Source organism: Microtus ochrogaster, linkage group LG4 (assembly GCF_000317375.1).
Source record: "Microtus ochrogaster isolate Prairie Vole_2 linkage group LG4, MicOch1.0, whole genome shotgun sequence".
NCBI lineage: Eukaryota > Metazoa > Chordata > Mammalia > Rodentia > Cricetidae > Microtus > Microtus ochrogaster.
The window spans coordinates 65,728,791-65,753,283 of record NC_022030.1 but is presented as its reverse complement, the minus strand read 5'-3'; the positions used below and the strand labels follow the sequence as shown (position 1 = coordinate 65,753,283).

Below are 24,493 nucleotides of genomic sequence, written 5' to 3'. Positions count from 1 at the left end.
GGCCTCAAACTCAGAGATCTGCCTGCCTCTGCTTCCTGAGTGCCTGGATTAAAGGTGTGCTCCACCATACCCAGCCACCTATATCTTTCAAAAAGAACTTTAATCAAAAGCTAAAGCATTTTCTGAGACAGGACTGTCCTGATTTAAATGGCAGGGAATGGAATGCAGGTTCCCTGGGGGGGGGGGGGGTAGTAAGGCAGCTGAGAGCACACTGGAAGGACCAATCACAGCAAGCGTACAGAAAGTGGAGACCCATTAGGATCTGTTACGTCAGAAGGGGAGGGAGGGAGCGGAGAGGAGCTATGCCTTTTGAAAAGACTAAGGTGGCATCAGAAGTCAAGCTCAGTGTGTGCAAACAGCCAGTGTTGGCCGTGTGCTGATTGTGTGCAGGCCAGGGCTCAGGAGCTTCACCAGCTTCTCTCCCCTCTTATTCCTCAAGCCCCTCTGCCGAGTGGAGCTTGGCTCTTTGGCTTTTTGAGACAGGGTGTTTCTTTGTATCAGCCCTGTCTGTCCTGGAATTTACTGTGTAGACAAGGCAGGCCTCGAACTCACGGAGGTCTGCCTGCCCCACAACTGCCTGGCCCTGAAGCTTCACTTACTTCCTGTTGTTGGTTTGGATTTGGGTTTTATGAGACAGGGTCTTAATATATAGTCAGTCCCTGCTGGCCTCAAACTCTTCTGCCTTTGTCTCCCATGCTGGTATTATAGGCTTACATCATCACACCTGGCTCTAAGCAGGGCTAATTTTAGCCCCATTTTCTAGATGAAAAACAAAACAAAAAAACCCAAAAACCAGAGCTTTGAGAGGCACAGAAACTTAGTCAGGGGTCCAGGGTAGTAATTAGTAGAGATGAAATTAGACCGAATCTTGCAGATGTGTGTACCCAGCCGTAATTACCTTGAGTAAGGGGTAGTTCAGAGCCTGGCCAAGGGAGGAAGTGTGCCTGAAAGTGGGACTAGGAGGAACTGGGAGCTAAGAGAGCTGTCATTAAGAACCCCAGCCTGGTAAACTTTGGGTGTTTCGCTTGTATGTATGTGGATGTAATAATTTTAAACGGGAAGCGCACTGTCCAGTCTGGCTAGAATAGGAAATTAAGGCCAGTTCCCCCTCAGGGTCTTGCATTAGAACTCAGAGTTCCAGTTCCGCTCCAACACTTTCGCCTCCACCCTGCAAGAGTGTTTTCTCACCTGAAGTTTCTTCAGGACATGTGTCCACAGTAGACTTTCTCCATGAATCACCTCTGCTGAGGGTCACCTGTTTTGGCCAGCTTGCTTGGCACGGGGTAGCCCACGCTTCCAGCTCCCCGGTACTCAATTAGCAAAGAAACGCCTGTGTCTGTTTTCCTTGCGAGGCTTTTCCATTATTCAGGCAAGTCAGTAAAGAAGCCAGAGTTTCCCAATTAGGACTTCTACATTTTTCTGGTACTCGTTCCATTTCTGAGTTCATGTATTTCTGCAGCACAGCCCCTGGGCTCCCAGACCGTGGCTGGGATGAAGCGCCCAGCACACTGACTCATGGCTGCTGCCCTTGTTTCCACTCTGGTTTCTATGGAAATAGACAGCTGCTGGCTCAAAACAAGGTGAGGGCTCAAAGACACCTCTTGGTTCCTAGGCATAGACAAACCATATTTGCCTGATATCATTCCCATGGAAACCAAGAAAGGTCAATCAATGCTTTACAGTAAATGTTTTTTTCTCTCCTAATATAATTTTTTTAAAGTAGTATATGGGTTTTCCTATTGGCACAGGTATTTTGGGATAACAGTATAGTCAATATGTGAATTATATTATCATTTTAAATAATGACATTTATTTATTCTTTGACAATTCTACACATGTAAACAACGTATCATTATCTACCTACCTCCAGTTTCCCCCAGGCACCTAACGTGCCTTCTTTCTTTTCCACTTCCTCTTTCTGTGTGTGTGTGTGTGTGTGTGTGTGTGTGTGTGTCCAATTAGAGATGCCTGCTGGACTGTTGACTGTTCATGCTGGCTCGACCTCATGACCGTATGCAGATCCCCATGGCTGTGGTGACGTGAGTGCCATGGCCGTGTCATGTCAGAAGAAATTTTACAGCATTCCTCCCCATCCCTGCCTCGTACAGTCTTTCCTGCCCCTCTTCCAGGATGTTCCTGATTGGGGTGGAGGATGCTCAGACGTCCCATTTGGGTTTAGTGGTCACCTACTGCTGTCACTTTGATTTGTTGAATCTGCATCAGCTGCTGACTAGGGCTCAGGGAAGCATCTCTGGTTGAGGACAGGGACAGGACTTACCTTTGTGTATGAACAGAAATACTTAGAAGACAATTTGGCAACATGTCAATTTAACAAGACAACAATAATAGGTCCCCATCCCTTCCCCACTCCCCACTGCTGCCCTAGGCCTGTGACTTCCTGAGCCATGGGATTTTGACCAGGTTTACAGTACCAGGCTTGACTCCTCCTGTGGAACAGGCCTCAGAAAAAAAGTACTGGCTTGGTACCCTCGTCGCTGTCATCCCACTGTGGCGTCAGTGAGCGCGTCTTGCCAGGATTCTCCACTGGGCAATACTATTGATGGCTCTCCACCAGCAGCTTGCAGAGCCCCTTCTGGCACTATGGAAGCAAACAAGCAGGAGGAAGTTTTCCGGTCAGTTCTAGCTTGATTTCTCTATGTCCTGTAGCCAAAGGGTGTTGTGATTTCAGACATATAATACTGATACTGGCAAGCAGCGAAGAGCAATTGCAATATTGTGTGTTGTTTGGGGGACCCTAGGGCCTTTTTGGCCAAGAACTCATAAGAAGGTATCCTGTTGACCCTAAGATTTTCGTTTAATAAACCATATCTTTGAAAGGGGAAACATTGTCCACCCATGCAGGGTACCTGTTTTCAAACTTGTTATTTATTTGTTTATGTATCTTATTTATGTGAGGCTTTACCTGCACCAACTTATGTGTACCACATTCATGCAGTGAGTGTGGAGACCAGAAGAGGATGTCCTATCTCCTGGGACTGTAATTACACATGGTTGTGAACCTCCGTGTCAGTGCTGGGAACCAAAACCTGGGTCCCTGGAAAGGCAGCCAGTGCTCTTAACCCCACTGACCCATCCCTCCAGCCTCGTTTTCCAGTGTTTTGTCCCCAGTTTCTGTAGAGGAGAGTTGAGTATCCACATTGTTTTATTAGAAGCTGCCGAGCCCTAGTGAGAACTAACGACCAAAGCAGACAGTGGGAAGTCAGACACACACGTAGTGATGTAGACTCAGGAGGAGTGGGGCAGTGAGGAGTTACAGAGCAGGAAGGACGTAGGGCCCTTGCGGCAGGCAGAGGGAGGCTGGACGGGAAAGCACAGACTGGTAGACTACTGGAGCGGTGGGATACCAGTGTGTTTTAGAACAGTGAGAAGCGGGAAAGAGTGGGACGTGGAACCAGGTCACCTAGGGACTTGGGAAGAACATCATGTTTGGACTTTTTTTGTTGTCTGTTCTGAGACAGGGTTTCCTGGCTGTCACGGAGTTCAGCTCACACTGGTATCGAACTCGGATATCTGCCTGTCTGTCTCCTGAGTGCTGGACTAAAGGCTTGTGCCACTACTGCCTGTCTTAGCTGGGCTTTTTTCTTTCCTTCTTTTTTTTTTAAGACTTAGTTTTATTTTGTATAGATGGGTGTCTTGTCTGCCTGCATATATGTGCAGTGCATGCATGCCTGCTGCCCCGGAGGACTAGAAGAGATTGTTACGTACTGGGACAAGAGCTACAGACAGTTGTGAGCTGTTGTGTGGGGTGCTGGAAACCAACTAGGTTCCCCTTCAAGAACAGCAAATGTTCTTTTGTTTTTTCTTTGTTTTTTGTTTTTTTCCTTCAAGACAGGGTTTCTCTGTAGCTTTGGAGCCTATTCTGGAACTAGCTCTTATAGACCAGGCTGGCCTCGAACTTACAGAGATCCGCCTGCTTCTGCCTCCCGAGTGCTGGGGTTAAAGATGTGAGCCACCACTACTTGGCTACAACAAATGGTCTTAACTGGTGAGCTATCATCTCTCAAGCCCCAGCAGTCAGCATTTGTTCTGAAAGAGGAAGGAAGCTGAGAAGTAACTTCTCTGATTTACAAAAAAAGTTAAAACTTCCTGGTGTTTTAGAAACTTATTTACTGGACTTTCCATGGGGTTGAGCTGAGCCTCAGAGCAGTGAGACCAGGCAACTTTGTGGCCTTCCTTCACTTCCAGATTGAGGAAGCCTTTGGGTAAAGACAGGCATCCTCTGCGACAGTCTCGCCTGCATGCTGCTACCACCTTGCATGGGTCAGTTTCTCTCAGTGGACCAACTACTGACTGCTACAAACTAGGGCTATGCTCATCCCACTGTCTAACCCTGGCATGCAGCGTCTGCCGAGTGACCTGTGTCACATGTGGAGCTGTGGGCTCGGTGAGTCCCTTGCCTTGTTCCGTGCTCCTCTAACTGCCGAAGAACCCATGTCTTTTCCCTCCTTATTGTCACTGTCCTCCAGACAAGACGAGAGCTGTGACTCATCTGTCTGAAAGCACTTGCAGCTTCCCTTTCATTTCCTCTTCTGTCCACATCCTGGCCTAAGCCTGTCTTCACTCTCTTGATTCCTGTCCACCTGCCTTCCTAGTCTGCCATGCATGTGGACCACAGACCATCTTCTGAGAGCAGGGAATGGACCATGCAGGGATTGATCGCTTATTTTTTAAATGCAGAACATTCTATTTTTAAATTTTAAATAATTTGTATTGATTTTTATGTATGTAGCTATTTTGTCTTCATGCATGTAGAAGGAGGCCACTAGTTCGTTCCCAGCTGCCCAGACTCAAAATAACCACTCAGAAACTATATTATTGAAATCACTGCTTGGCCAATCACTTAAGCATATTGCTAGTTAGCTCTTATGTCTTTGGTTAACCCATTATTATTATTTTATATTTTACCACAATGTGCATGGCCTACCAGCAAGGTTTTAGCTGGTGACTTGCATCTTTTCCCTCTGGTGGCTCCATGGCATCTCTACGACCCTCCCAGCATTCAGTTTAGTTTTCCCCGCCTAGCTCTAGTTTGTCCTGCTATAGGCCCAAAGCAGTTTCTTTATTCATTAACCAATAAAAGCAACACACATACAGAAGGACTTCCCCTGTGTGTCTATGTACCGTGTGTACAATGCACATGGAGGTCGGAAGAGGGCATCACATCCTCTGGAACTAGAGCTTCAGATGGTTTTGACCCACCATGTTGGTGCTAAGGATTGGATCCAAGTCCTCTGAAAGAGCAGCCAGTGGTCTTAACCACAGAGCCATCTCTCCAGCTGCTCTACATTCTGGAAAGTTTAGAATGTTATTCAGGAGCTGGAGTGATGGCTCAGCATTTAAGAGCATGTCCTGCTCTTCCAGAGGGCTGGGTTTGATCCCCAGCACCCACCACAGGCAGCTCATGTCACTGGAACGCCACTTCTCTACAGGTACCTGCACTAATGTGCTTATGCCTATACACACACATAAGTAAGAATAATAAAAATAATTTTTTTAAGGTAGAACGTCCTAGACTACGTGGCCAGCTGCAGGCCAAGGAGAGGGTAGCCCCATCTCCAAACCCAAGACAGACAGTGCCTGAGGAAGGACACCTGAAGTTTACTTGAAGCTTCCGTGCATGTCTGCACACCAGCACACCTGAACCCATGCAGACTCACACACATACTCCAAAGACAGCAGCAGGCCATCGGTTTCCCTTTCTGTTTCTGGGTTTTGCTCAGTATCGCCAAAAGCTTCCTTTGCGCATGTGTGCAGTGAAGGAGGGGCTTTCCAGACCTCAGGTCACTGACTCAAGTGCTATGATGGTTTCAACCTCACTGGTTCCTGCCAGATTGCTCTCTGAAGAGGCTGGACCCTTTGATACAATCCCTCTGTAAACATGCTGTGTTCTGTAACTCACCCAGTAAGATGTCCATCTGTGGTCAGAACACACCCAGTAAGACCCTCGTCTACCTTAACTTCCACACACATTCTTAGGTTTGCTCTCCCATTGTAAGATGGGGATAGAGTGATCTGTTTTTAGACAGTGAGTCAGGCTGTAGGCTATGGTGTGCAAAGTGCTTGCTCCCTCCCATCTTTCCTATACATTATACAAGTGCTTGCTCCCTCCCATCTTTCCTATACATTATGGTGTCCACTCCTCCTTCTGGTGCTGCACAGAACTCTAGTCCAGAAGGCTGAACACCCTGGGGTGGGGTTGAAGCTACAGCTACTGTTTGGATCTCTGATGGACATGTTACTAACAGGTCAGCTTATAGCTTCAGATTAACTGGGGTCTTGGGTCAAATTCTTGTCTTGTGTCATTTGATCAACTTTCTGTCTTTGTCCTCTTCTCAAGCCCAGGGCAGCAGGGAACATGTGGGCCAAGCTTGAGAGCCCTTGCATACCCCCTGAGACCCTAGAAACGGACAGGCACATGGTTAATGCACTGAAAGTCAAGGCAGTGAATAGCAAATCTAAGTACAAAGAAAGACATCTCATCTCAGGCTCGAGTCCTGCCACCACTTGTCCCCATGAGGGCCTTGAACAAGTGGGCTCACCTCACTCGGCTCAGTCTTCCTTTCTGTGACGTCCCTTTTCTTCGAGGGTCTGTGCAAGCACCGACAAACAGTGCCTGGTTGCTGTGTCACTGTCACAAAACGCCTCCTGCCAGAGCTTAGAGGATTCATTTTTGCTCATGGTTAGCATGGTGGGAACGTGAGCCTGTCACCTCATGGCAGACAGAAAGCTGTGACGAGACTAGGACCCAGACATTGCCTTCAGAAGCACACCCCGTGTGCTTCTTTCAACTCGCTCCCACCCTTACCATTTCCAGAAGCCCCTCTCCCCAAATAATGCCACTAGCTAGGGACCAAGCATTCAATACATTAGCCTCTGAGGACACTTGATCTTCAAAGAACACTACACCCCATGTAAAGCGCCAGCCTGGGGTCCATATCTGGATGCTAACTGTGGTCTACTCAATCTTAGAACCAGCCATGGGAGACAGGGATGGAGCCAGGTAAAGGAAGCAGCCAGATGAGATGTTTTTGCCTCCTTCATGGGTTAAAGACAGGACAAGGGCGGGGATTATGGCTCAGTAGAGAAAGTGCTTGCTCCATAAGCCTGAGGATCAGAATTCAGATCCCAAGAACCCACACTAAAGCCAGGCAGGTGTGACCACCTGCCTGTAACCACAGTGCTGCAGGTGAAGGTGACACCAGGGACAAACTGGCTGCGTAGCCTCGCAGAGTCGGTGAGCTCAGGTTCAGCAAGTGCAAAGTGATCAAAGAAGACACATGCATGCATGCACAAACATGCAGACACATGTACAAACATGCAGACACATGCACAAACATGCAGACACATGTACAAACATGCAGACATGCATAGTACACTCAACGTTCACCCGACGGGGGGGAAGGAGGAGGGAGAGTCAGAGAGGGGGGTTAAATAAGGAAGGAGTTGTTTGGAGCCTGGCTGTTCCAAGGCAAGACTTATTTATGTACTGGTCAGCTAGGAAGAGTTTTTTTCTTTATTTTTTTCTGTGATAATTTTGAAGTTCATCTGAATATTATTTTAGAACTCACAGTATATCACAGTTCTTTCTTTATGACATTTGTGCTGATATAAAAGGACATGCTTCCCGCGGGAGAAGCATTTCGATTCTAAGGTGACAGTTTTCCCACCTTCCCCTCCTCCAGGCTGGGGAGTGGGGACCCCCTGACTTGGTCTCTGGGGCATTTGTTCCTTCAGTCCCTCTATGCCAGCCTGTTCCAGTCAGCTGCTGGGGCTTCTTCTGCTCTGCTCAGCTGGAAATTGTCTTTAAAGTAAATAATTTTTTAATGGGCTGGCAAGATGGCTTGGTGGGTGTAGATACTTGCTACCAAGGCTTACAGCCTGCGTTGTCTCAGGACTCATATGGGGTAAGGAAGGAAAGGAATTGTGGTCAGGCAAGGAGGAGCTTCCAGCGCTCTGCCTGGCTGCCATCACAGCTCAGCCTGCCGACCCTCAGCTGCCGGTGGGCTCCGCTGTGTCTGAGGTTTTCCTTTGTATTGAGCCTAAGGTTACAACGCCAGCAGAGGTGGCACAGGTGTGTGTCCTAGTTAACCAAGTGAGCCCGAGGTCCTTGTGCTAGGCCACAGGGACTAGGTGGGAATCGCTGCAGGGTCTGGAAGCCCCTGAGGTTTGTGATAACAGAAAGGCTCATACCATGGTTCTCAGCATATGGGTTGCGACCCCTTAGGGATCCAACAGCCCTTTCACAGGGGCCACGTACCAGATATTTGCAACGTGATTCATAATAATCGCAAAATTACAGTTGTTAAGTAGCAACGAAAATAATTTTATGGTTGAAGTCACCACAGCATGAGGAACTCTATTAAAGGTGGCGGCGCTAAGCAGGTTGAGAACCCCTGGTCTAGTACAAGCTGCCTGGAACAACCCTGGCTGTGCTCTGCTTTCAGGAGCTGGGTAGTTCACTGTAGTCGTCCAGTAGTTTCTCAGGATATCTGAGGAGTGTCCCAGACAGCAGGTGCTGGCGAAGTACTGTCTCACCGGCTCTCTGATCCGACACCAAGGGAGAATTTAATAGTCAGCCAGGAGTCATGCTGCCCATTCCCCAAACTCCTTGCTTCCTCACAGGAAAACATGGGTCATGGATACTTCAGTAAGACTGTCAGGACTCTCTGGTGAATGTGGGATTTCCACAGTGCACACCTGCCCAGTGACCCCGGGCATTGTCTCCCTGTATGAGGAGCAAGAGTTATGCTGCCCCTTGCCTCTCGTCTACACCATGGGTGTTTCTGCAGAGCTGCTCCAAAGCAAGTTCCTTGCCCTCTGACCTCATGGAAGCTTATGCTGTAGTCACTTCCGGTCCTGTCAAGCCTCCATGTCACCTCGGAGTCTCTCTATTAAATACATTGTTCTCCCATGGCATTATTAACAGCACCTCCTATCTTGCCCCTTTTTGGTTAGAATTCAGGAGATGGTTGAGCAAATGGAGCAGCTGAAGCAGTAGACTTGATGTCAGAAAGGGGATGCTAGTCTCCTGGTTTCTCCTTGTCATTGTAGAAACCATATCTACTTATTGAGCTGGTCCGGTTGTCTCACTGGCCATCACGAGGCCGGAAGCATTTCGTAGATGAAGAAGTTGATGTTACAGCAGCTGGGCACCACAGGGAGAGCCCTTTAGGATTCAGAGCCCGCTCACAGCCCAGGCCTTGGCACAGGCTCGGGAGGAGAGCTCCTACACATGGAGAAGGGCCCTCTGCACACAACACTGAGCCTGGTCACCTTGGTCCACCCTCGCAGGCTGTCCCATGTGGAGGGCTTTCCTATGTGTTTACAAAGAGCTAGGCTTATGCTCAGCCTGCTGAGAAGCTGTCTCAAGTTCAGACGCTCGTCAAAGTCTGTAATTCTTTCAATTCATGCCTGAGACTCTCACTTGTCTTAGGGAAACCACTCGAGTCCATTCTCCTGCCTGCACTCTATCTGGAGGAATCTGAGTTTTCAAATGCATTTAGTGGTCAACCCTAGTTCTGTTTTCAGGCCAGCTGCTTAGAATCTGGTTTGTCTGGAGTATTATGTATCTAAAGCCCCAGGTAAGAATCTTGTCGTGTCATAAGATCACGGACTCCGTGGGGAAGCCTCGTTTCAGAGCATCAATTCATCTCAGCTCAGGGGCCTTTTTTTTCTTTTTTCCTAAGGCATTCTTAATTCTTGGAGTAATTGTTATCACTGCACTCCAGTAACCTGGTACATTCTGCCTCAGAACATAAAGGCAGTAATTTTAGTAAAATTCCTCCAACAATGGTATTTAAGACCCACCCTAAAGAGGCATTTATTCTCCAAGCATTTCCTTGTTCACTGGTCCCTTCCTTCCCAACATGGATTTTTTAAACACTCTTCCGTGGGCATTCATGAGTCACTCAGAAACCCACCAGGTAACCAGCTCAGTGGTGCATCTGGCTGTGAACTCAAGTTCCAGAACGCAGCCACAGCTGTGTTAAAGGTTTCACAAGCTGATTAACTGACTAGAACTTCGTGGTTGTGAAGGGTTGGAATGTTGCAGATCCAAAGCAAAATGATCTGCTGCTGTCTTCAGCCTCTTTCGTTGCCCGTCTTTGTGTCTGAGGGAACACCATGAGTAACAGGTGAATCCTGCTGGCGCTCCAGCTCCCACAGGATCCCACAGCTCCCACCACCCCCAAGCTAAGAATGCCAGCAGATGGCATCTAAGACCCATGGCAGGGGCGTCCCCAAGTTGCTGTAACCCACCTGCTAATATTCCCACCACTGTGTTTGGAAAGCGCCTTGATTACGGCTTTGCTTTGTTCTCCAACTGTGAAAACTTCATACCCATGTTGAAGCATGGGATTGGGGGCACATGGTTTCCTGCGCCCTTCCTCTTACTTACCTCAAGAGTAAACCTAGCCTGGGGGTGGTGGTATGCTTTGTGTCCACTGGGCACTAAAGTGGCCAGCACTCACGTGGGGCCACTGCTCTTCCCTTTTGAACTGCACCTGTGAGAGGCAGTGCCCCGCCTGTGCTCACACACCTGAGCCGCAGTCCTCGCTGAATGCCCGGCTCTCACCACCATACTGCACGCTCCAGCTAGTTTCGGCTGTTTGACACTCAAAAAACGCAGCCCGTGTCGCTTGCTGTCACAGGCGCTGTGTCTTGTAGAGGCTTCCCTATGTTTCTCCTGTGTTTCCCAGCACGTGATGGGTTCCTCTGCATCCCACAGCCTCTGACTTCTCCACCAGCACTAACTTTAGAGTGTGGCTGGAACCACAGTCAACTATAGGTTTTGTTAGTTAATGGAAAATAGATTTTTTTCATACAATATATCCTGATTGTGGTTTCCCCTCCCTCTAATCTCCCCGTTCCTCCCCATCCAGAGCCACAGCCTTTCTTCCTGTCCTTGGAAAACAAATAGACTTCTAAGGAATAATAATAAACTAAAACAAAACAAAAAGAGCAAAATAGGACAAAACAACTAAACAAGAAAAAGCCAAAGAAAGAGCACAAGAAATGCGTGTAAAAGCAGACACACATGTTCACACACACAGATACCGTAACAACATAAACTGGAAGCCATACTAAATGTGCAACGGACATGTAAGGCTTAAAAAAAAAAAGCCCTGATATAACATGAAAGGAAAAAGAAGCCACTGAGTTCGTTCTGTGTTGACCATCACTGGATATGGGGCCTACCCTTAAGAGTTTCTCCAGTGAGACTCCCTTGGAAAATACTAAATTTTCATTTGCAAGTGGCTTCTGTGCTAGGGATTGGGGCATCTGTCCACTTCTCATTCAGTTCTAGGGCTCCATCTGGTGCGGACCTGGGCAGACCCCATGCCCTGCCTAAGTCTCTGTCAGTTCGTGTATGCCCCTGCCTGCGTGTCCAGAAGGCCTTGTTTCTTTGGGGTCCTCCATCCCCGCTGGCTCTTACACTTTCCACTTCCTCTTCTGGCAGGGCTCCCTGAGTCCTGAGCAAGAACTTTTGATGGAGACATACATCCCTTTTTGTGCTCAGTGTTCAAGGTCTTTCTCTGTATGTTTTCTGGCTGTAGGTCTGTGTATTTGTTCCCATCTGCTACATGAGGGAACTTCTCTGATGATGGCTGAGCAAGGCATGGATCATAACTTGTCCTTCTGGGTGTGAGTTACCTCTCTCGGGATGATTTTCTTTCTAGTTCCATCCATTTACCTTCAAATTTCATTTTTCTTTGGCTGAGCCATGTTCCACTTTCTTTATTTATCCATCCATTGTCAGGCGTCTAGATTGTTTCCCATCTCTGGCTATTATGAATAGAGCAGCAGTGAACGTGGTTGAAGAAGTGTTTCAGTTAGTAGAATGTTTATGTAGTGAACACAAAGCCATGAGTGCAAACCCCAGCACCATGTACACCAGGTATGGCGGTCCATGCCTATAATCCCAGCACCTGGGATATGGAAGCGGAAGGATCAGGCCAGCTATGCTGGTGGAACCCTATCCTGAAAGGGGGGAGGGGAAACTGGAGAGATGGCTCAGTGAGAATGCGTGTCGCTCTTAACAGAGGACTCAAACTGAGTGCCCAGTGCTCACACTAGGCAGGACGGTTCACACCCACATGAGATTCCAGCTCAAGGAGGCTGCACAGGCACATGCATGTGCATGAATGCACACACACACATATGCACACACATAAAGTTTTTAAAATACTTCCAATTTTTAAAAAAGCTTTTAACTTGTTAGTTTTAAAAAACCAAAACTGGCCGAATATTTAAGTGCCTCTCTTACTAGCTCACTTTGCGGTCATTGCAGTTAAGGGGTGCCACTGGCAGGTATGGATTCATATAGGTCGATTTGCAGGTAAATGGGTCTTACATGTGTTCTTCTTGTCCCTGGTAAAGCAATACTTCTGCAGGTATTGGCTGAGGTCAGCCATTGGGTTTCTTTGTCTTTGACACGAAATGTGGACTTTTGTTGTTCCTGAGTGTTTCATTTTCCCTCTTGGCAGGGAAGTAGTGTGTCACCAATACCTCATGAAACCGTGATTCACATGCCCATTTCCAGCTGAGGCCTCCACGGCGTGCTCCCTGGAGAGGAGGTGAAATACTACCTGGCCCGCATGCCTGCCACTCAGCAGACCGCAGAGCCCGCTGCCTTGGTTCCCAAGGAGCAGTCACTTTCCTGAAATAATCACATAATATGCACGTGCTATTTGATCCCTGAGGTGTTGCTATTTTTGTAAACTCAACTCCGAGCCAAGCACCATAAATTCCCCCCCCCCAGAGGTGACCCCAGGCTCGAGGTTTGTAGATAGCATTACCTTTGGGGAACTCCAAGGGAAATTTCAGGATGACGGCTCCTCTGGTGCATGTAGCTGCCCTCACTGTAAAGACTGGGCCTGGACAAACCTCACAGCAATGACGAGAGCCTGCTTTCTGGGCTAGACAAATGGATCCTCAACCTGTTGTTAGACAAAAGCAAGGAAAAGAGGAGAATGAACCTGTGGAGTCCAGACTACAGACTTGGCCCTCCCTCCCTTTCCTCACTGTGCCCTGTGGAGCAGTTACAGCCAGACACCAGGGACCTGGTGCTTAAAGGGACCTGGGCAGTTCCCACTGTGCATCCTCAGAAACAGGCTTTCCCCACAGAACCCTATGGGCTGAGTTAGAAAACCCTAGACAGAAAGGGCCTGACCAAGCTGAAGGTCACACTCAAGGCTAGACTGTCACTCTGTGCTCCTCGCTCTCCAGGCCTGAGTTTCCCAATCAGAGGGGTAGATCAGAGGGCGCCCCACTCAGGAATAAAGTGCTGAAGATGTCTGAGGTGAGGGTCTTGAATAAGTGAGCATCCACTCAGTAAGGTCAAATGGAAGCTGATGGGGTTGTGTCCACCTGCCTCGGCCGTGCCTCTGACCTGCCCTTAGAGACTGCCTGGGAAAGCAAAATCCCCTGCTCTTCAGTTAGCTCCTCCCTGGCTGACGTCTCTAGCAATGCCAGGCAGACAGCACCTGCAGCACAGACAGTTCAGGTCAGGCGGCCTCACTACGGGGTCCTCGGGCTCCAGCCCAGCCCCAGGCCCACATATGACCCTTAGCTGCTTTAGGAACTGATTATTTACCTGTAATCTGATCCACAAAGACCAGTCAGTCAGTAACAGAAAGAAGGTGGGGATTTGCTTTGGCTCGTGGTGTCAGAGTTTCCATTGCTCTGGGCTGAGGTGCCGCAGAGTATTATCAATATGGGAGTGCGTGGCAGCGGCTGCTTTCCTCATGGCTTCAGAAAACAGCGAGGAAGGCCAGAGCATGGCATCACCCCCAGAGCACATTCCAGTGACCGCCTCCCTCCAACTAGGCCCCACTCTCTAAAGTTCCCAGAACCTCTCCAAATAGCATCTTCAGTGTAAGGTTCGAGCCCCCGATGCATGAGCCTGTGGGGGACATTTCATATTTAAACCATAACACCAACAACCAAAAAATGACTTCAAAGAAACACAGGGTACCCACATTTTCAGAGCAGTGCTTCCTCTTCCTTTGGGGAAACCCAAGGGAACTAAATCCAGACATGCCGTTGGGTGTCCAAGGAATCGGTGGCAGGGACGCAGGTGCCAGGTGGCCTGAGGCCATTTCTTGGGCACTCTGACCATTGGGAGTTAACCGTACACTGCCCGGGACGTGGCAATCTGCCTGGGCTGACTTGAAGACTTTGTTTTGAGGTAGCTTGGGGCTCCCCTCAAAGACTGTGCCACACTTGGTCACCACCATGCCTTGCTCGTTCTCAGCACCAACCAGCTCCCTCCGTCTGCAGCTGACGTCCCAGTCACTGCAGGTCCAGGCCACTTCATACTGCTCTTTGTGACTTAACCTACAGAGGACATCTGACGTGGAAGGTCATCTGACGTGGAAGGTTCCACAGAATTCCCCTGCACAGCCTAGTGATACCTTCAGTCAGCCCTTGGTGTCCACATACTTCCCCGCCAGGAGCCAGCCCTAGGTTGACAGGTCCAGAAGGGATGGAAGGAGTCGACGAGGAATGGAGTGAGCCAGACATCATGGTCAAGAGAACCTTGCAGCCTGACTGACTGGTAGCCAGAGCGCTTCTTTATTTATACAGAATTTAGTAAGCAGGGATAGATTCCATGTTGTTCTAAAACATAGATCATAGCATTTTTGGCTTTGGACATGTGTTTCACTTCCTCTTGCTCATCTTTTATTCATCATTAATAAACTATGACAGAACAGAATTATCATTTCCCCTCAAATTTTGACATCATTAATAGACAGTTATCATTTTATTCATTAATCCCATAACCCAGTTTTTATGAATCTAGAGGCATATGACAGCCTGTTCTTAGGCTGGTAACTCTTGTGACTACAAGGACACTAGGACCAAAACCAAGTCTCCAAGGCAGCCTGGGCAGGTGGCCGTGTCCCCAGCAGTGTAGTTAGCTCTTAATGGTCAGAGTGCCCAAGAGAAATCCTCAAGCAGTTATTATTCAAATTCTGGCATAATACAATGTTCACATTTTATCTGTATAGAATTGGTTTATGTCTAATCCTGGCATTCTGTTGTTCCTTTGTCATAGGACACCATGGTGGCTCTGTGTCCTGACTTTTCTAAGAAAAGGAGGTCCTGACATCTCATTGTTTTTGCCATCTTTCTACATCATTCCTTACCCAACAGTTAAAGTCTCTGCATAGGGCAGAGGTAACTTCAGCTAACCTAACTTTGTTGCTGTCTATGCCACGTAATTGTCTGAGTGCACAGTGGGAAGAGGCTTGCAATCTGGCCAATGGCCAACTCTTCCAGCCCACTGAATCTTGTTGACCTTTTTAAGTTTGCTTTGTTTTGATTATCTTGTTCCTAAGAAAGTACAGGGACAGATGTTTCAAGACTATTTCATAGCCTCATAAAGAGACCTCTGGCTTCTTTATGTGTATCACAACCTCCAAGGCATAAGGAAGACCTTAAGGTACATAAGGCTATTTCCCTAAAATCGGGAGGGGTAGTATGTTCAGGACTTTTCTGGGGAAAGGCCCAAATGATTGATGAGAACTTTTCCATCAATCCAGTATTCCCAAATTGTACAAATAGTAAAAGTCCCCCAAGTTTGTAAGAAGTGGAGATGAAAACCATGGGTGTCTTGGCAGCCATTATGTGGCTCAGTTTGCTGGATCTTTGTCAGGCAGCTGTCATTCTCATCAGAGATGGCTGTGTCACTTCCCCTGTTCATACACAGCCTAGTGATGTCGTCAGTCAGCCCTTAGTGTCCACAGATTCTGTACCAGAGGATCCAGCCAATCAGAGGTCAAAGGTACTCATGGGGAAATCTGCGTTTGTACTGAATACATAAGGACATTTTCTTCCTTGTCCCCAGGCAGTGTGGTTACTATTTACCAAGTCTTACAGTGTTCTTTTGTCAAAACTGGTTGGACTCTAGTCAGGTACAATGACTTAGACTTGTAGTCTCAGTAGGATCACTTGAACCCAAGAGTTCAAGACTGCTGGGCATCATGGGAAGATTCCAGACTCCAAAGAAAGAAAAAAAGAGAGAGGGGGGGAGGGAGAGAGAGGGGGGAGGGGGGGGGAGGGAGGGAGGGAGGAAGAGGGGGGGAGAAAGAAAGGAAGGAAGGAAGGAAGGAAAGAAAGAAAGAAAGAAAGAAAGAAAGAAAGAAAGAAAGAAAGAAAGAAAGGAAAGAAAGAAGCCAGTTAGGAACATTTGTATAGGTCTGTTTCATTAAATCTGCCTATCGCTCTGCCAGAAACACACAGTCTGGATTACTCTGGCTGCATAGTAGCTCTGACAATTGGGGTCCTCCCCCTCTGCTAGCCTCCTTTTAGACTGTCTTAGCCTGTTGTGCTTCCTCAGCCCTCTCATTTGCTGGCACGTAAGACATATGCCCCACACCTGACAAAGAGTTAAATCTTGACTGAATTTTTTTGTCTGTTTGTGTGTTGTTGTGTGATGGGGGATCTCACTATTAGCCCAGGCTGGCCTTGAACTCATGAAGGAACCACCTACCTTCCTGCTGGGCATTTATTTTAAAGTCATCGTGAGACACAAGCAACAAGCAAACTTGACTAGGAAGTCCAAGGTTCACAGGTGCTATTGAACAGAACTTGCCAGAAACTCGGTCTGCCCGGGGTGACCCACACCATCCGCTTTCCTCTACCTGATGGTTTGGCTGAAGCAAACAAACAAGAACCTGCCGGAGTGGAAGACAACTCCACAATCAGTGGCCCGGGACGGGGACAGGCTGACAGAAACGCCTCTGTGGGGCTTATGTGTCTCTGAGGTAGCCTTGTCGCAAGGCCCTGCCCCTCCATCCTCACCCTGTTTGATTTATAGGGACCAGACATAAAGCAAGTGATTTCAGTACCACTTGAGGACAGACTCAACACCAAACCTTGAGCCTTGCAGCAAGGGTGGCCAACCTTTGGACCTCACTGAGTTACAGATGGATGACCCCCATTATTTCTGCAGCCATAGGTAGATGGTCCAGATTCCCTCCTAGGCTTCCACTAATACCCTCGACAAGAAAGGATAGGATTGCCTCATTATTATTTGCCACTGGCCTCAATACTATGCCAGCAAAGAGACACCAATTTGCTATCACATGGGAGTGGCAGCCTTTGTTCCATCTGGATCTACTTACTGGGCAGTAGGGGACTCTGCAGTGCCCAGCACAGATGAAATGCCCCTCTGCTTGGCTTTCTCTGGCTCACCACCTGGAGATGTAGATGTTTCATCAGTCTTGGAGAGCAGAAGCCCAGGAATCAGAGGCCTTTGCTGGCAAGGTTGGACATTGGTCAGAACGTTTCATTAAGGTCATTATTTTCTAAAGCATGTCTAAACTCTTAGTGTTTGTTCCCCTTTAATGTAGCTTCAGAGGAACTTGTCTTCCCCATTGGCATTCTGGTTGCTGGCTTCTTGGGCACCAAGTCTGACAGATGTCACTCCTAGCTAGTCTGCACCTTCCAGGGTCTTGTGTGTTTGTTGTATATGTAGCATCCAGGGTTTTCTTGATAACAGGACAAGGGGAGGTATGTCCACCACCTTTTCCCAGAAGCAAAGCCACCTTCTCTGTTTGCTGAGTTGCACTGTTGTCTGTCTGTTGTGTGTCTAATCATTGAAATTCTCATTGTCAACTGGATGCTGCATTGATTACTCCCTGGAGTTAGGAGTTCCTTCGCTGAATCAGCCATGCATTGTTTGGCCAGTCCTATTGACGTCTCATCTTCCTGCACTCCAGTGACAGCTTCTCTTGCACTTGGCAGGGAAATCTCCTTTGCCACTGGTTGACTCATGAGAGTGGTAGACTACAGAGCCACCATGGTGTGCGCATTTTACTGCAACCTTTCCCAAACAGTTATGTGCGTTCTGTTATCTCGCTCTGTGTGTGTGTGTGTGTGTGTGTGTGTATGTGTGTGTGTGTGTGTGTGTGTGTGTGTGTGTGTGTCTGCTGGAGCATACATGTGTGAGCACGTATGCCCATGTGCATGTACAGAGGCTAGAGGAGGGCAATGGATGTCTTTTTCACTCTTACCTTCATTCCTTTGAGGCAGAGTCTCTCCCTAAACCTGGAGCTCTCCTTTCTTTGTCTCTGCTCAAAGTAGCCAGCAAGCCCTAGCAACTCTCTGTCTCTGCTCTCTTCCTTCCTACAACACTGGGTTATAGCATATGCAGAACTATACCCAGCTTGGTATGTAGGTGCTAAGGTTTGAACACAGCTCCTCGTGCTTACACAGCAAGCACTTGACCATTGGGCAGTCTCTCCAGGCCCACTGTCTTATTTTAGTGACTGAGACCAAAGTGCAGAGTCTTCATATGCCCTGCAGACACTAGAGAGCAAGCTTGTTGTGTACCACCTATAAGGCACGTGTGTGTGCAAATATTTCCCAGTTGTCTGTGATCCAATCTATGTTTGGCCTTTCATTTGATCCATTGACCTCTCAGAGATAGACCTCTCCCTGCTGTGAGGCCTGCCATAGCCACGGAAGAACTTCCTGGGAGCCCAACTTCCTCAGGGGTTGTCAGCTCTGCCCCTCTTCTTTATGGAGGGATGGTGAGCAAGGGACAGATAGCTTCTGGGTCCGCATTTCCCAGCAGCTATCTGCACACTCTGGGGGTGCTGTGGCTGGGTGACTGTCCAGAACTCTCACCCCATCTCTTTTGAAACAGGAGGATCATGACATCATGGAAGCTGACCTAGACAAAGATGAACTGATCCAGCCCCAGCTTGGAGAACTCTCAGGCGAGAAGCTTCTAACCACAGAATACCTGGGCGTAAGTGCACATGCCAGAGGTGTCCTGGAACAGGAGGGGCAGAAGGACAGGCATAATTTAATGCCTTCAGTAACACAGGGTTCAGTGGGGCCTGGGTTATGAAAAGGTCCATGTTAGCCAGTTGCTCTCAGTGGGCCTGAAGTGCCTTGGAGATCTGTCAGAGATAGACCTGCTGGTGTATGGAGATGGGGAGAAGTAGGAACGAAAGGAACTGCCAGAAGTCTTCACCATGTCTGCTGTGTCACCCACAGCGATGGTCATCCCAGCTCAGTCTTTTCATTTCCATGGTCTGGTAGTTTGAATGTAATTGGCCCCCATGCGCCTATAGGGAGTGGCACTATTAGGAGGTGTGGCTTTGTTGGAGGGGGTATGGACATATTGGAGGAATGTTTCCTATGCTCAGGATACCACCCAGTGTCTCAGCCAACTTCCTGTTGCCTGCAAGATATAGGACTCTCAGCTCCTTCTCCAGCACCATGTCTGCCTGCACACTGCCATTCTTCTCACCATAATGATAATGAACTGAATTAAAGCTGTAAGTGAGCCACCACAGTTAAGTGTTTTCCTTTATAAGAGTTACCATGGTTATGGTGTCTCTTCATAGCGATAGAAACCCTAACTAAGATATAGTCAAAGGCCATTCATTCGTTCCCGGCCACCCAGACTCAAAATAACCACACAGAAACTGTATTAATTAAATCACTGCTTGGCCTATTAGCTCTGGCTCTTCTTGGCTAGCTCTTACATCCTTAAATTAACCCATTTCTATTATTTTATATTTTACCATGAGGCTTGTGGACTACTGGCAAGGTCCAGTGGGCTCCAGGGGAGGCATCTGTCTCCAGCGGTGGCTACATGGCTTCTCGTTGACTCAGCCTTCTTTCTCCCAGCATTCAGTTTAGTTTTTCTACCTATCTCTATTCTGCTAAGCCACTGGCCAAACAGCTTTATTCATTAACCAATAAAGCAACACATAGACAGAAGGACTTCCCACACCACTAAGACAGGAGTGAGAATAGAGGAAGGACTCAGTTGATTTATATCCAACAGAGTCTGGGGATGTTCTCATTTGGTAGAGTGCCTCCCTAGCATGCATGAAGCCTTGGGTTCCATTCTAAACACCACATTCTTGTAATCCCAGCACAAAGGAGGTGGAAGCAAGAAGTTCAAAGTCATCTTCAATTGCATGTGATTTTGAGGCCTGCTTAGGATATATGAGACGCTATCTCAAAAATATTTTACCAAAATATAAATAAGTAAATAAAACATATTCACTTAGACTCACACTCTGGCTACTTTGTGAAAAATGAACTGGGGGGGGGGCAAGAATGAAAGAAGAGAAAGAAGTGGTTGAAGAAAACTGGAGGAAGGCAAGCTACTGCCACCCAGTTAGGGAAAGGTCTGCTGGACAGTACCCTCTGTTGTCCTCAGAATGTATCATGGACCAGAAGAGCCCCACTGGCTGTGGAGACTCGCTCCGTTCCTGCTTGATCAGTACAGTGATGCTCGCAGAGGTCAGGAGGGGACCAGCCAGGGGCTCCAAGTTGCTGGCAGCAGTCCTGAACTGTTACTAGACTTTTGTTTCCCTTGGGGAGCATGCTGACTTCTCCAAGAGAAGACATGATTCTTCAGAGTCTCTACTTCAGAAGAGTCTCTACTTCAGAAGATCCTATGCTTCAGAAGCCAGTGACCAGAAGAAGCCAGTGTGTGGGGCTCCTCTGCAAGACAGGGCATAACACCTATGTCTGTGTCTCCAACTCCACAGTGCCCTAATGCCAGCAAAGGGATTAATTGTGATTTTGTCAGACAAAAGCTGAAACACAACCTCAGTTAATTTTGTTGGCCCCTCTACATAGTATACTACTGTGCGTGAGATCTTATGACGATATACTGACAGTTTTAAACAGAACCTGAGGCAGACCATCCTAGGACTGCCGGTTTGGCTGAAGGTACTGGTGGAGTGCGAAAGGCAGCTTTCAGTAGCCACCACAGTCCACACTCAGAGCCTCCCCAGTGCATGGCTGTCCCTTTAACTCTGGAGGGAATGGTTTGGGATCCCACAGGAAAGTTCTAAACACTCTTGCTTATCTCACTGGTGTCCATTACCATGTGTGGAGCAGTGAGCAGTCAGAGTGAGGACAGAAAGAACTGCTTATGTGGAGGTGAAGACCAAGGGCATCCTTTTCCCATGGCTGTGGGAACAAAGGACCACAACTGACTGCCTTAAAGCAGAAATGTTTTCTGTCATGGTTTTGGAGGGCAGACGTCCAAGCTCCAGGTGTTGGCAGGGCTGGCCTACCCCCGAAGCTCTGAAGGGGAAACCTTGCTTGATTCTTCCAGCACATGGTGGCCCCAGGTGATCCTCAGCTTGTGGCCACATCACTCTGGTCTCTGCCTCCATCTTCAATGGCCTTCATGATTTCAGAGATCCTTAATTGTATCTGCAAAAATTCTTTTTGCAAATAAAGTCATGTTCACAGGTACCAGGGTCAGAGCAGGCATGTATTTTTTGGAGGCCTTTTGAGCCCCTAACCCCAGGCCAGCTCAGGAATTCATCATGAAAACATCTTTATTTAAATGTATTCACAGCTCAGTTTGCAACAGAGCCACAGTCACCAAGGGTGCATGCACATTCCTCATGCTTCCATCATTCATAAAATCACCCTTAGCTGCTCTTCTTCACCCAGACCTGTTACCTGAAGCTGCCAGCCTGCAGCCTGTGCATTCTGGGCCAGGAGTCTTAAAAGTGAGGCCTTGTCTTGCCCTTTGCACTCATGGTGCATAAAAGGATGTCACATCTCACAACTGCAGATGCCAAATGAGGGAAACTCAACTGTACTAGTGACTTTTACTGTGACCAAGCAGCTGACAGAGCAGCTCAAGGGAGTGAAGGTTTGTTTTGGCTCACAGTTCAGGGGATACGGTCCATCTTGACATGAGGGGGAATGTCTGGTAGCCACTGCGACTTGGTCCATGGCAGCAGGAACTTGTGACATGGCTCATTCCTGCTGTTCTGTCAGGAAGCAGAGGGCTAGACTAGAAGCAGAACCCAGCTTCAAGGCCTGCCCTGGCCCTGGCTAGCCTGCATCAGCCAGCTGGGGGCCATGAGGCTGTGGGGACATCTCACTGACCAAGGGTCACTGGCATTTCTCTGGAAAGGGTTTGTGTCTGGAAGTTATGGCTTGGGGCTTTCGGCAGGACCTAGCAGGCTGAGTCTGAAGATATTTGGTTTTGAACACTTCCTCAGAAAACTAGATTCATAGCCTTAGTCTTGAAGACCATTTCCCCTACCTAGCAGAATGGCAATGAAGGTCAAGGCGCCGCAGTTGCCTTCATGGAATTTACAAAAGAAGACACCGAGCAGCTAGAACTGCTCCTGATGGAGATCCACACAGAAGAAGACACCGAGCAGGTGATCTGCTCCTGATGGAGATCCACACAGAAGAAGACACCGAGCAGGTGAACTGCTCCTGATAGATAGAGATCCACACAGAAGAAGACACTGAGCAAGTGATCCACACAGAAGAAGACACCAAGCAGGTGAACTGCTCCTGATAGAGATCCACACAGAAGCTACAGAGCACAGAATTCCCTGAGACCTGCCTGAAGTCTCCGGCATATCTGGAACTACTACTGATTTTTAAAACCAGCACAGGTACTTAGGGTGGGGGAAAGACAAGGTACAACTGGGACACCTTGCCAAGATGCCCAGACCTGAAAGGGAGTTGTCTCCAGGTACCTGCTCTGCTGAGCCGTGATGCTTCCCCTAGCTCCAGAGAGCTGTGTATCAGAACTCACAGCCTCTACACCAAATGCTGGGTAGGAGAGTGAGTTAGTCTTCCAAGCTTACAAGAGAATGGCAATGGTCACATCCAGCATGGTGATTGCCCATTCTGGTTAAACAAAAGAATTCTGTACAAACATACCTTGTGTCTTAATTACTGTTCTGTTGCTATAAAGAGACACTCTGACTAAAGATACTTACAAAAGAAAGCTTGCTTATGGTGTCAGGTTAGTCCATGATTCCTGTGGCAGGGAGCATGGTGACAGGCATGCAGGCATGGTGCTGGGGCAGCAGCTGAGAGCTACATCCTGACCTGAACACAGGAGACGGAGGGAGGAGGGGAGCCTCCTCAAAGCCCCCCTCTAGTGACCTTTACTTCCTCTGAACAGCTACTTACCACCAACCTCTGTGTCTCAGCTGACATCCTCTTGACTACTCAGTGAAACTTGGAGTGTGTGGCTTAGCACAGCTCTCTAGTCTCCAGGAAGGGACCCTAAAGCCAAGAATGTGGTGGAGACGATATCTGATTCCCATAGGAAAGACCTCATCCATGATAAAGATAGTGTCTGAAGCCAATAGAAAAGCCCTTTCTGCCACGCCTTGTTAGTCTTCCTCCCTACCTTTTGGTAGGCGCTCTCGCTCTCTCTCTCTCTCTCTCTCTCTCTCTCTCTCTCTCTCTCTCTTTCTCTCCCTCCCTCCCTCCCTCCCTTCCTCTCTCTCCTTTGAATCATGGCTTTATTCTCTTTTGGTGTGAAAGCTCATGTCCCCCTTTCAGGCTGGCTTGGATTTGTGCTCCTGAGCTATGGTTATTAATATTTGGCACAGAATAAATTATTCCCTTTACAGCAGAGTTGTTATTTTATATTCACAAAATATAATTTTTAAAATATGCATTAGGGTGTGTTTGTAATGTTTTCTACTGAGAGATAAAAGCTGACAAGAAATATTTTTACAAGGTGTGTTTAAACAGAATTCTCTTAGCCCTTGACGTCCCAACCAAGAATGTGTCTTCTCCTGATACAGGAAAGTCAGCTCTCACATGAAGTTTTTATCTCTTATTTCTATGGAAAATAGCAGGGAAGTCAGTGACCATTCTTATATCTGCTCTGTTTCAAGTGTCTTTAGCTCGTAATAACCTGTCTGCCAAAGTGGCCTGTTCTGAAATGATACTCTGCCACTCTTCACCCGTGAGACAGACATTCCATGTTTCTTTGCACACTGAAGCCTGATAATACTCTGGCCACATAGTAAATCCCTACACTAGAAGAGCTAAGTGTTTGGCCTTGTGTGACCGTGAATCATAAAATTTTCCTACTAAGCTCAAATTAATTAAATGCAACCTCTGCTCAGCCCAGTGTGTCTTTGGCAAACTGAAAAATTACTTGGTCATTGCAGCATCAAGTGACATAAGGGGAGGAGACAAGGGAGCCAAAATAGACAAATAGACAGGTAGCAGCAGTAACTGATTGTTGTCAAATGTTTCTACTCTTGCAGATCTAAAAAAAAAAGACCATGTGCACACATCACTAGGAAGGTTGGGTCTCATCGGCTCTATGCCTCTGTCTCAGTGTTGTCAATTACATGTTGGCTGTCTCTTGTTCATGAGATGGCTGACAGCTACTGTCATAAACTGTAAGTCAAGAAGGGGACCCCGAGCTGCAAGAGAGTCTGAGAAGATGAATTCTTTTTAACTAGACATGATACTGTGTCATCAGTAATAAGTGAGGGAGTGGATAGTAGTCAGCTAAGAGTCTGCTGTTCCAGGTTGTTTTTATGTGTGCTGAGATAGATGGATGGATGGATGGATGGATGGATGGATGGATGGATGGATGGATACATACATACAAGATAGATAGATAGATAGATAGATAGATAGATAGATAGATAGATAGATACATACATACATACATACATACATACATACAAGA

General features: G+C 47.7%; 1 protein-coding gene across 3 annotated transcripts in view; it reads left to right on the top strand.

The window, feature by feature from the left end:
• Armc9 (armadillo repeat containing 9) overlaps window positions 1-24,493 on the top strand; it is a 133,424-nt gene that overhangs the window by 81,898 nt on the left and 27,033 nt on the right. For all 3 annotated transcript variants that reach the window (XM_026786155.1, XM_005361765.3, XM_026786154.1), the window contains one exon: window positions 18,677-18,781. In XM_026786155.1, the coding sequence (XP_026641956.1) occupies window positions 18,677-18,781 (105 nt within the window). The remainder of the gene's footprint in view (window positions 1-18,676; window positions 18,782-24,493) is intronic.